A 12,895-nucleotide genomic window follows, 5' to 3' on the forward strand; every position below is an offset into this window, starting at 1 on the left:
ACTTGCCATGGCTTGCTACCGGCATCCACTTGCCAGATTGGTGGTCGAACAGCCTCTAACAAGCCTTGTCAAGTTGCTATAAGAGTTCATTTGCCAGATTGGCTGTTCGGCTGCAAATCTGGAAAAATGTTTTTTATTCAGAATGAAAAATCTGTTGACCAAAACAAATCTCAGAAGATTGACTCAATTTTAGATAAAACCATTCATATTCACGTATCTTCATAAATCACCATTATGAGTTAATTTTTTAAAAGTTATTATCAAAAACATTTCTCCTTGAATGAAAATTTGTGACTAGAGCAAGAACCACTGATAAGCAAAAAGATGCATTTATTAAATCTATTCTTTATTATATTTTTTTAAATTCTATATTTATATATATTAGTGCGATACAAAGTTCAACCCAAATTTTCTTCTTAGCAGTGTCCCTATGACCTGTCGGATTTCTTGAGTTCTCAGACAATAGATGATCGGGTTTAGAATATGTGGAACATATGTATAGATGCATAGTAGTAAGACACTGAAGTCCAGGCTGAAGACCAAGTTGACCTGATAGGCTGTGTACACGAACATTCGGGGGCCAAAGTACATAGCGATGATGAACAGATGAGTGACACACGTGTAGAAGGCTTTCTGGAGACCCTCGTTCCTCACTGATGAACAGACTTTTATAATAATGAAGATGTAGGAGATTATGATGTAGCACAAAGGACCTATGAGAACCGTCATGGCCATGTAATACACTGTCTGCCGGAGCAAGGAGATATCACCGCAGGCAAGACCCATGACAGCCATGTTTACACAGAAACAATTGTTGATCTTTCTAGAGCCACAATATGGAAATGAGGCGTGCCAGGCGGCATTGACCAGGGAGGTTAGAGAGGCAAAAACCCAAAGAAAAATGGAGAACAATATGGTACGTCTCTTGGTGATGATGGCGGAATACCTCAGGGGTCTGCTGATGGCCACATGACGATCAAGTGCCATGAACATGATGATGAATGAATCAACTGACCCCAAGAAGTGAACACAGAACAGCTGGAACATGCAGGAAGATAAAGTCATGGTTCCAGCTCCAAACCAGTATTTGGCGATTATTTTGGGTAAAGTTATTGTGTCGAATAAGATGTCGGAGAGAGACAGGTTGACAATGATGATGTACATGGGCTCATGAAGATGTTCCTTCCAGATGATGAGAAAAATGACGATGCTATTAGCTGAGAGGGCGACAACATACACAAGAAACAATAGACAAGACACCACAGTGTGGTACATAACTGGCAGCCCTGGGAATCCGATGAGCACAAACATGGCATCGGTATGATTGGCCATAGGCTGATGAAAATCTGAAAAATATAAAGTATACAGTATTTGACATAATGTTGTCTTAAATGTAATAATTTACTTTTGACCAATTTCATTGGAGGACATCTTGAGCAGGAACCGCCATTAGTATGGACAGGTCCCACCAGAAATGAGGAGAACTGTATTATATCTGTAAACTCCAGTCATTTTCGGAATGCACACAATGGGGGTCATTTACTAAGGGCCCGATTCGTGTTTTCCCGACGTGTTACCCGAATATTTCCGATTTGCGCAGATTTTCCCTGTATTGCCCCAGGATTTTGGGACACGTGATTGGATTGTGGCGCATCGGCGCCGACATGCACGCAACGGAAATCGGGGGGTGTGGCCGAACGAAAACCGGAAAAACCACCGCATTTAAAAACGAAAAATGTGTCGCGGAGCTTGCACTTACCTTCACTCAGCCCGGCTCGGTGTAATCCAGTGCGTTCCGATGCTCTTCAGCGCAGTAGCGACACCTGGTGGACGGTGGAGGAACTACCTTAGTGAATCCCGGCCGGAACCGAATCCACCGCAGAGAAGGCGCCGCTGGATCGCGAATGGGCCGGGTAAGTAAATCTGCCCCAATGAATGCAATTCTCTAACAGAATTGAATAGTTTAAAACTTCTACTAAATTAGACAGAACTTTTTTGCAAGGGAAATCGACAAATACCCTACCATAAATACATTGGGGGACATTAATCATGCGTTGGTATTTAAGTAGCGTGTTTGCTTCAATTGTGTTACACACAACCCTTTGTTTGGCGCAGCTGCGGTGGCTTCCATGCGACACAATTTAGGGGCCGGGCCGTTGGACAATCCAACAGATTGTGTTGCAGGCCCATGCACTTACATGCATCACTAAAAAGAAGGTGAACTCTGTCGTACCTGAGCAGGGAAGCTAACATTCATGGTTTCGGGTGCATGATCTTAGTGAATCGCGGCACAGCGCCTTGGAGTGGGACAATGCACTTTCAGTGAACCCCGGTGACCGGGTAAGTAAATGTGCCCCATTGTGTAACAATCTAAAGACACATTGAACAGATGAGAAGCGCTGGAGCAGCCACAGGAACGACAGAGCCTCATCATCATAATTTTATAATAGTTTTTTAAGCAAAACCACTCATCTCAGGGATTAACCAAGAAATGATCCTGCATCAGTGTAGCTACAGCATTCTCAAGGTATGTTTGCTTCATAATGCATCAAACCAAATGGGAGATTTCCTTTAATTGTAGACACATGTGATAACATTGTAACAGTTACAGCTGATCATTGTAGCCTGGAGCTAAAGTGCAGTAAATTACCAAAATCTGACTGTAACTACGGCTCGTCTTTAAGTTAGGTGTTCTTAAGTCGGGGACTGCCTATACTTGCAAAGAATCTTTTTGCTAGACATGTTGGAAGATGTCGTAGAGATAGATGCTGGAGACAGCAGAATACTGGCCCAGGTAGAAACCATTTTCAAAGTATCCCACAAATAACTTTACGTTACTGTTAACAGATGATGGAGGTTTTAAAGGTGCACATAGGCAGATTTAATAGTTGGACGCAAGGAATTGGAAAGAGAGGACAAAATGCAGTGCCTTGAAGAGAGAGGGCAGCTGGGGCTGTATCAGAGAATAGCCATCGGGTCTATAAGGAGCCATAAGGGGCCGTAGGGAGCTATATGGAGCCATAGGGGGCCGTAGGGGCTGTAGGGGGCCATAGGGGCCATAGGGAGCCATCTAGGAGCCGATGTGCAAGAGATTAGGCAGATGGAGCTGTCATTTAGAGAAAGGGCCAAGTACATAGAACAGATGAGTAGAAGGATTTCTGTAGACCATTGTACCTCACTGATGAGCAGACTTTTATAATAATGAGGTGTCAGGATACATAAAGAGCAGTAAGGGGCAGTAAGAAACAGAGGGGAATAGGGGACAGTCTGTGGGAGAGGGGAATAGAGAGAGGTATTTGAGAAAGGGGCATAAGAAACATGTCTTTTAAAAAGAGACATTGGGAACAAAGGGTACGAGGTGGGTATAAGAAACAATTTCAGAGAGGTGCATAGGGAGCACTCTGTGAGAGAGGTGCATAGGGAGCAGTCTGTGAGTGAGGGAGATAAGGAGCAGTCTGTGAGTGAGGGGGATGGGGAACAGTCTGTGAGTGTGGGGGATAGGGAGCAGTCACCGTGAGTGTGCATAGGGTGCAATGTGGAATAGGGAGCATAGGAATCTATTTCTGAAAGATAAAGCACAGTGCTCAGTGATAGGGGGCATAAGGAGACAACTGTAAGAATAGAGCCTGACAAAGCCGTGTGTGAGAACTAGTAACCTCTCAGAGGACAGAAGGAGCAGTCTGTGACAGTGATGTGAATAATGTGCCGGGATGTGGGATTATGAGAGGGAGGCATGTATTGTAGTTGTGAGAGAGGTAAATGGACCAGTCCCATAGAGATGGATCACAAAGAGCAGCTGTATGCAAGTAGAGATAAATAAATTCACATTATTTGAAAGTCAGAGGGAACCATAAGAGCATTCTGGGAGAGTGGTATACATGGAGAGCAGTCTCCAAGAGAAGGGTATAGGAAGCAGTCTCCAAGAGAAGGGTTTAGGAAACAGTCTCCAAGAGAAGGGTATAGTGAGCAGTCTCCAAGAGAAGGGTATAGGAAGAAGTCTTCAAGAGAAGGGTATAGTGAGCAGTCTCCAAGAGAAGGTTTTAGGAAACAGTCTCCAAGAGAAGGGTATAGTGAGCAGTCTCCAAGAGAAGAGTTTAGGAAACAGTCTCCAAGAGAAGGGTATAGTGAGCAGTCTCCAAGAGAAGGTTTTAGGAAACAGTCTCCAAGAGAAGGGTATAGGGAGCAGTCTCCAAGAGAATAGTATAGGGAGCAGTCTCCAAGAGAAGGGTATAGGGAGCAGTCTCCAAGAGAAGGGTATAGGAAGCAGTCTGCAAGAGAAGGGTATAGGGAGCAGTCTCCAAGAGAAGGGTATAGGGAGCAGTCTCCCAGAAAGGGTATAGTGTGCAGTATCCAAGAGAAGAGTATAGGAAGCAGTCTCCAAGACAAGGGTATAGGGAGCAGTCTCCAAGAGAAGGATGTAGGGAGCAGTCTCCAAGAGAAGAGTATAGGGAGCAGTCTCCAAGAGAAGGGTTTAGGAAACAGTCCCCAAGAGAAGGATATAGGGAGCAGTCTCCAAGAGAAGGGTATAGGGAGCAGTCTCAAAGAGAAGGGTATAGGGAGCAGTCTCCAAGAGAAGTGTTTAGGAAACAGTCTCCAAGTGAAGGGTATAGGAAGCAGTCTCAAAGAGAAGGGTATAGAGCAGTGATGGCTAACCTATGGCACTGGTGCCAGAGGTGGCACTCAGAGCCCTTTCTGTGGGCACTCAGGCCATCACCAGAGATGACTCCAGGTATCTTCCTGCAGTCCCAGACAGCCCAGGACTTGCTGTGCACAGATGTATTATAAAGTGACAGCTCTACCTGGGACTATTTTCTGCTTTATTGGTGTCCTCGGGGTGCTGGTATCAATGAAAACTGTGACAGAGCAGGGAGTATAAATCACAAATTAAATTTCTGTGTTGGCGCTTTGTGATAAATAAGTGGGTCTTTGTTGTAGTTTGGGCACTCGGTCTCTAAAAGGTTTGCCATCACTGGTATAGAGGGAAGTCTGCAAGAGAAGAGTATAGGGAGCATTCTGTAAAAGAGGGGTATGGGGAGCAGTCTGCAAGAGATGGGTATAGGAAGCAGTCTCCAAGAGAAGGGTATAGGAAGCAGTCTCCAAGTGAAGGGTATAGGGAGCAGTCTCCAAGAGAAGGATACAGGGAGCAGTCTGCAAGAGAAGGATATAGGGAGCATTCTGTAAAAGAGGGGTATAGGGAGCAGTCTATAAAATAGGGGTATGGGGAGCAGTCTGCAAAAGATTGGTATAGGGAGCAGTCTGTAGGAGTGAACGTATGGGCAGCAATGTGTGAGAGCTGAGGACTAACATAATACTCAGAAAGTGGAACGAACAGTCTGTGTGAGAGTTATTATGTTTGTCCATCGTAACCTTGGCATTCTGACTATAACAAAACTAGATATTAGATGGGCAACATGTATTCAACCTGATACAATGATGAAATGTGCCCCCTACTGACCTAGATCACCAGGGGTATAGAGATGTGCCCAATACTGACCTAGACCACCAGGAGTGTAAAGATGTGCCCTCTACTGAACTTGACCACCCAGGGGTGTAGAGATGTGCGCTCTACTGACCTAGACCACCCAGGGGTGTAGAGATGTGCCCTCTACTGACCCAGACCACCAGAAGTGTAGAGATGTGCCCTCTACTGACCTAGACCACCCGGGGGTATAGATATGTGCCCAATACTGACCTAGACCACCCAGGAGTGTAGAGATGTGCCCTCTACTGACCTAGACCACCAGGAGTGTAGAGATGTGCCCTCTACTGACCTAGACCACCCAGGGGTATAGATATGTGCCCAATACTGACCTAGACCACACAGAGGTGTAGAGATGTGCCTTCTACTGACCTAGACCATCCAGGGGTGTAGAGATGTGCCCTCTACTGACCTAGACCACCAGGGGTGTAGAGATGTGCCCTGTACTGACCTAGACCACCAGGAGTGTAGAGATGTGCCCTCTACTGACCTAGACCACCAGGAGTGTAGAGATGTGCCCTCTACTGACCTAGACCACCAGGAGTGTAGAGATGTGCCCTCTACTGACCTAGACCACCAGGAGTGTAGAGATGTGCCCTCTACTGACCTAGACCACCAGGAGTGTAGAGATGTGCCCTCTACTGAACTTTGCCACCAGGGATGTAGATATGTGCCCAATACTGACCTAGACCACCCCGGGATGTAGAGACGTGCCCTCTACTGACCTAGACCACCAGGAGTGTAGAGATGTGCCCTCTTCTGACCTAGACCACCAGGAGTGTAGAGATGTGCCCTCTACTGACCTAGACCACCAGGAGTGTAGAGATGTGCCCTCTTCTGACCTAGACCACCAGGGTTGTAGAGATGTGCCCTCTTCTGACCTAGACCACCAGGGTTGTAGAGATGTGCCCTCTTCTGACCTAGACCACCAGGGTTGTAGAGATGTGCCCTCTACTGACCTAGACCACCCAGGCTGCTACCATAAATAGTGAATTGCAATTATTGTTCTAATTTCTTGACTAACCATCTACACTCTGTACATAAAGGTAAAACTGAATAAAGTTTTCTAAGAAAATTTTCCATACCTGGACACGTCTGACGTCTGAGCGCAGTGCGGAAAGCTGAGCGGAGCTGACGTGTTGCGTTAATATAGACACCAGCGATCCCTGAGGGGATAAATACATGAACTGTAGTGGTTCCTTGACATCTTCTCTCCGCTGGGATCTCATTACTGTGGTGCAATTATTTGTGACCTGTCTCTGATATAGAATGGGTAATAATATTATTACCACACTCGCCATTTCCTTCTCTCATACACAGCATTCAAAACAGAGCCCTGCATCCCCCGTACCCGAATGGTCACATGAATTTACATCTAACTAAACTAACTAAAAATAAATGCAAAAATAAAATCTCCAAATCTCTATTGTGACCTTTGAGGAACATTAGCAAAAATAAAAGTAAAATAAATTAATAAAAAGTATACCCCCACAAAAAGTGTTAGGCTCCACAGGCAGCCTATACGACATCCAGTTACCCCAAAACAGAAATACAACATAAAACGCCAAGCACTTTTATAAAATCGGCTTTAGGATAATGCCCAGAGGTGTGACTATAGGGGAACCAGTTATAGCAGCTGCTATGGGGCCTGGAGTGTCAGGGGGCCCGAACACATGAACGGCCGCACGAACGGCCACACTAAAGAATGGAATGTGTGCAGTATTATATACATTGACAATAGAAGAACACCTACATGTTAGAGAGGATTGAATGGTCTCAGCCCATGCTGGAGGGACAATACAAACATCTTGGGTTTGTGGGTATGATGTTTGATCTCAGAGATTATCAATGCAAACAAGTGTACAGACGGCACAAAGTAAATAATACATTTCATCATAGGAGATCGATGAATAGATCATCATCTATGTCATCTATCTTATCACAAAACGATGGAGGGGAAGGCACCAGCACCAGTGAACAGATACCAAGGGGCCGTGGTGGGAAGAGAAAGCAGGGCCCTAATAATCAACAGGCCGAAAATAAAAGGAAACCCGAAACAAGGAGTGGAACCACGTCATCCCAATCAAAGGTAATAAATCTATTCAACCATAATCTTACATCTGACAAACAGTTGGTTTTAGAGAAGGGTCTAGCTTTCTCTCCCTCTGCTCATTTTAATGTTTGTAGCAATAAAAGATTTGCATATCTTTGCTTGGTCCCCAATCCATTTGGTTCCATGAAGAAGACCCGAAAAACATATTTTCCACCACTGCTGAAGAATGGACCCGAAAAATATATTTTCCACCACTGCTGAACCACCACTGCTGAAGAATGGACCCGAAAAATATATTTTCCACCACTGCTGAAGAATGGACCCGAAAAATATATTTTCCACCACTGCTGAACCACCACTGCTGAAGAATGGACCCGAAAAATATATTTTCCACCACTGCTGAAGAGGCTGTAAAAGTTTTAGAAGAATTACTGGAAGAATCATCTGACAAACAAACTAGCTACGGTAAGATACCCTCCTGTATTCGCCCAAAATCTAAAAAATTCCCAGCTCTTTCAACTTGCCCCACTGTGGATTTGTTTGTGAGACTAGTTTAGATGAGTTTGAACTGATGTCCTGTAATATTAGTCATGATAACTTAACATCAGAAATGTGTTAAGCACTCAAGACCTCGAAAAGCCTAGATCAGTGGTGGTGGAGGCGGCACTCAGAGCCCTTTTTGTGGGCACCCAGGCCATCGCCCCAGAACACCAGACAGGACTCAAACAATCTTCCTGCAGTTCCAAGCAACTTAAAATATGCTTTCAGTCATATTTTGATACTTACTTCGCTACTTGGGACTGTAGGAAGAGGGAGAATGAATAGACAGGGTCGAATTATTTTTGCAGGTCCTCCTGCTGGCCCCAGGATTCTCTGTGTACAGAGGGACACTGGAAAGAAGCTAAAATGATGAAAATTTTCCATCTTTCTACTGTGTTGGTGTCCACAGGAGGCCCGTATGATTGTTGAAGAAGAATAGGGAGCAATAAGTTACTGCTTTAATTTTTGGTTGGCACCTCGCTATAAATAAGGGGGGTTTTGGGTTGCAGTCTGGGCACTCGGCCTCTAAAAGGTTCGCCATCACTGGCCTAGATGATGTGATAATAAAACAGGCCGACAAGGGTGGAAATGTAGTCTTGTGGCCTAGAAAGATGTAAGAATCTGAAGCCCATCGGCAGTTAAAAAATAGCACTTGCTACAAAAAACTAACCTTTAATCCCACAACTAAATTTCTAGGTGAAGTGGAAATAATCCTGAAGAGGGCTACTAGAAATGGGGGGATCTCGAAGGAACTTGCCGATGCCCTCAAAGTTCAGACACCAAGAGTCCCCACATTATATCTACGACTTAGGATCCATAAGATCCTGGAGACTTAAGATCCTGGACGCCCAAATATTTCTTTTAGGGGTGTACTCACGGGCGGCATCAGCAAGTTCATTGACCATCACCTCATTGTAGAATGGCTACCCTCTTACGTAAGGGATACATCAGATTTGTTGCAGAGGATAGAGGGCATAAAAAAAATGTAAATGCTAACATTTCTGAATTTCCAAAAAACAGGTTACAATTCAAAATTTTAAACATTTAAAACATGTGAAATAATGGCAATTTACATGATAAAACAGGGTCCATGAAAAAAATCCTGTAATAAAGCTTTATTGATAATTTAAGTGTGTGTGTATATGCTGTATACACACACATTGTTATTGTTACATATAATATTGTTACATATTTATAATATCAATGTTGTTATCTAACTGTACATTTGATTTTATCCTAAGTTTTAGGAGATACAGGCGGTCCCCTACTTAAGGACACAACCGACTTACAGACAACCCCTAGTTAAAGACGGCCCCCTCTGCCCACTGTGACCTCTGGTGACCTCTCTGGATGTTACTATAGTCCCAGGCTGCAATGATCAGCTGTGAGGTGTCTGTAATGAAGCTTTATTGATAATTTAATGTGTGTGTATATGCTGTATGTCTGTATATAATATTGTTTATATGTGTGTATATGCTGTATGTCTGTATATAATATTGTTTATATGTGTTTATATGCTGTATGTAAATGTGATTTGTATATCCTCTATATTTGTGTGTATATGTGATGTGTATATCCTTTATGTATACGTATGTGTTTTATATATGTAATGTGTATATGCTGTATGTGTGCATTTATGGTGTATGGTATGCATTTACTTTATGTGTGTTTATATATGCTGTATGTCTGTATTTTTGATGTGTATATGCTGTAGGTGTGTATATATGATGTGTACATACTTTATATGTAGGAGTATTGTGTATATGCTGTATGTGTATATATGGTGTATGGCATGTAAAAACAGTGGGGGTCATTTACTTACTTGGTCCTGTCGCGATCCACCGGCGCGTTCTCTGACGAGGATTTGGGTCTTCCAGGGTTTCACTAAGGTCATGCGCCCGATGTCCACCAGGAGACACTGCTGCGCCGAGGTCCGCCTAGGTCCGCCGGAGTTCACCTGGTTCTTCTCGGTGCATGTAAGTGGTTGATTTTGCGACACAAATCATTTTTTAAATTCCGCAATTTTTCCATTGGCCACGCCCCCGTTTTCCGATGCATGAAAGCCGGTGCCGAAATCCGATTGCGTGTGCCAAAATCCAGGCGGAATTCGGCGCAAAATGGAAAAAGTCGGGAAACCCGACGAAATTGCGGCCGCGGAGCCCTTAGTAAATGACCCCCAGTATGTTTATGCATATATGCTGTATGTCTGTAATTACGATTTGTATATAATGTATGTGTGTATATGTAATGTGTATATGATGTATATGTATTATGTCTAATAAAAAATAAAGTGTTCATACATTGTTCTCTGATTTTGAGCTCTGGTTCATTTTTGTACCAGGCAATACACCACAATTAGAGATGAAGAAAATAATTACCATTAATATATCTAATATATAAAGCGTATGGGGCATATTTATCATACGCTGGCGCACAAGCCCTGCCGCTGCAAGTTCGCAGCCCGATACATCAAGAGGCTTCCGCAGCGCTGGCAGCAGCGAGTGCGCAGGCGCGGGGACAGTAACGCCCAGCGCCGGCCCACTCCTGGCCGGCCGCGCCCTGCGTTTGGCCGGCCGTGACCCCCTTCACGCCCCACTGAAGGTGGCAGAATCGGGGCAAATAATCGCAAAAGCTAGCAATAAGCTAGCATTTGCAATTATTTCAGGGCCTCTGCGCCACTGGCGGTGCGCAGAGGTCCTGATAAATATCCCCCTATGTGTGTATGTCCGCTAAAGGAATCTGCACCATCGCATTTACAATCAGTTAGACAGGCAGGGAGTTATCAACAAATGAACAATTGCCCTTTTTACAGCAGTTAGATAGGAAGAGGAGGCTCACATGGAACTACATGGCAGTGTTAATACCTGCATTTCTATACTCACACCATCCAATAGTGACAGTTGCTTCATTTCTTTTATTTTTTAATAAAATATTATTTAATTACCTTATATACTCGAGTATAAGCCTAGTGTTTCAGCACAAAATTTGTGCTCAAAAACCCTAACTCGGCTTATACTCGAGTCAACTAAAAACATAAAGACAAAACTCACCTTTCTGACGTCACCCATAGGTCCTCTTCTGTCTGAGACAGTCTGAGACAGAAGAGGACCTATGGGGGACGTCGGAAAGATGAGTACAGTGTTATTTTTTTTTCTTCTACAGGGGCTGGGTAGGCTGTATGCTACAGGGGTTGGGAAGGCTGTATGCTACAGGGGTTGGGAAGGCTGTATGCTACAGGGGTTGGGCAGGCTGTATGCTACAGGGGCTGGCAGACTATATACTGGGAGGCTGTAACCAATGCATTTCCCACCCTCGGCTTATACTCGAGTCAATAGGTTTTCCCAGTTTTTTGTGTTGAAATTAGGGGTCTCGGCTTATACTCGGGTCGGCTTATACTCGAGTATATACGGTACATCCCAATCAAAAATAAACTTGACGAATGGGAGGCAAAAAATAGAGAGTGGGGCAACTAGGGGCAGGGGATCACCATTAGGTGAAATGTAGGTTTCCTGTGGAGGTTAGTTACCTTGTCGGGCCCTGGGATGTCGGATTATAAAAACAATGGGGCACATTTACTTAGCCGGTCCGGAGGAGTTCCCGAAAGTACATTGTCCGTGTATAATGTACTCTGCCGTGATTCACTAAGATGGTGCTCCCGTTATCCTGCATATGTCGCTTCCCCGCTCAGGTCCCCGGAGTTCACCTTCTTCCTGGTGCATGTAAGTGCATTGTCTTGCAACACAATTTTAAAGTTAAATCCCTACTCAGTCCGAATCCATCGGATAGTCTGATGGCCTGCCCCCGGATTTCTGTCACAAGAAATCCAATCGCGTGCACCAAAATCACCTTCTAAATACCTGTCCCAGTGCAATCCACCTAAAACGTTGGAATATCCGAGGAAAGTGCGGCATGCGGGACCCTTAGTAAATAAGCCCCAATGGGTCAGATGTAACACAGTTGAGGTGCACTAGTTCCGTTTTTGCATCTAGATGAGGCGGATTGTTGCGCATGAATTATCACACGCTACAACCATCTCTGATGAGTTAAGTTTGTGCCTCTTATTAATCACTTGTGAGTCTCAGGATGATTTTGCGAGAGCACTCTATTTGAGGTGCACTATAGGCGCCCCTACTTTATACATCTGCAACATCCCCCACCGGGGCCTAGCCTTTTTCTTCGGGCCTAGAGACAGCCGGGGCCCGCAGTACCTGAATAGCTGGCGGTTGCGGCCTAGGCACGCTAGTGTCACAGTGCTTGGTATGGGGAACCGGAGGGCTGTCCTACAGCCTGGCAGGTCTCCGGCAGGGTGGTGTTGGCAAGAAATGATGGGGGAGAGGCTGCTATAGCGGATCTCCCTGGGGCAACCCTTTGGTGTCTAGAGTATGAGTCTCTGTGTGGTGGACAGGGTGCCCGTGATGGTGACAGCCGTAGTAGCAGGGACCAGACGGAGGCAGACGTTGAACAAAAACAACTTACAGTTCTTTATTGGAACCACCAGGAACCGCAGCAACGTGCCTTAACAAAATGGGGGAGTGCTGAGATGCAGTTGGAGGGAGCCACAGGAGGTAGTTCATCAGCCTGGATGCAATGGCAGGCTGGGAGATAGCTGTGTCCTAGAAGGCTGCTTCAGCTTTATCCTGGGTTGCTTCAGATATCACCCTTGAAGGTAGGATGATACCCCTTTCCTCTCTCTGTCTAACGCACCACACTCTACTGTCTCACTGCTTGGTCTGACTGGCTAGTCTTTCTGACTGAATCCTGTCAGACTCACTTCTCTGACTGAACTGACTGTTGGAAAATCTCCAACCGTCACTTCTCCTCAG

At 44.9% G+C, this 12,895-nt stretch overlaps 1 protein-coding gene across 1 annotated transcript; it reads right to left on the reverse strand.

Moving 5' to 3' along the window:
- Window positions 1-381: 381 nt before the first annotated feature.
- LOC140116971 (olfactory receptor 10G8-like) lies at window positions 382-12,598 on the reverse strand. The gene is made up of 3 exons (XM_072133400.1): window positions 12,549-12,598; window positions 6,565-6,738; window positions 382-1,346 (listed from the first exon to the last, which is right to left on the reverse strand). Exon 3 carries the CDS (start codon window positions 1,330-1,332, stop codon window positions 382-384), a length of 951 nt encoding a protein of 316 aa, XP_071989501.1. The 5' UTR covers window positions 1,333-1,346; window positions 6,565-6,738; window positions 12,549-12,598.
- Between the last annotated feature and the right edge of the window lie 297 nt (window positions 12,599-12,895).

This window comes from Engystomops pustulosus, chromosome 2, assembly GCF_040894005.1.
Source record: "Engystomops pustulosus chromosome 2, aEngPut4.maternal, whole genome shotgun sequence".
Classification (NCBI taxonomy): domain Eukaryota; kingdom Metazoa; phylum Chordata; class Amphibia; order Anura; family Leptodactylidae; genus Engystomops; species Engystomops pustulosus.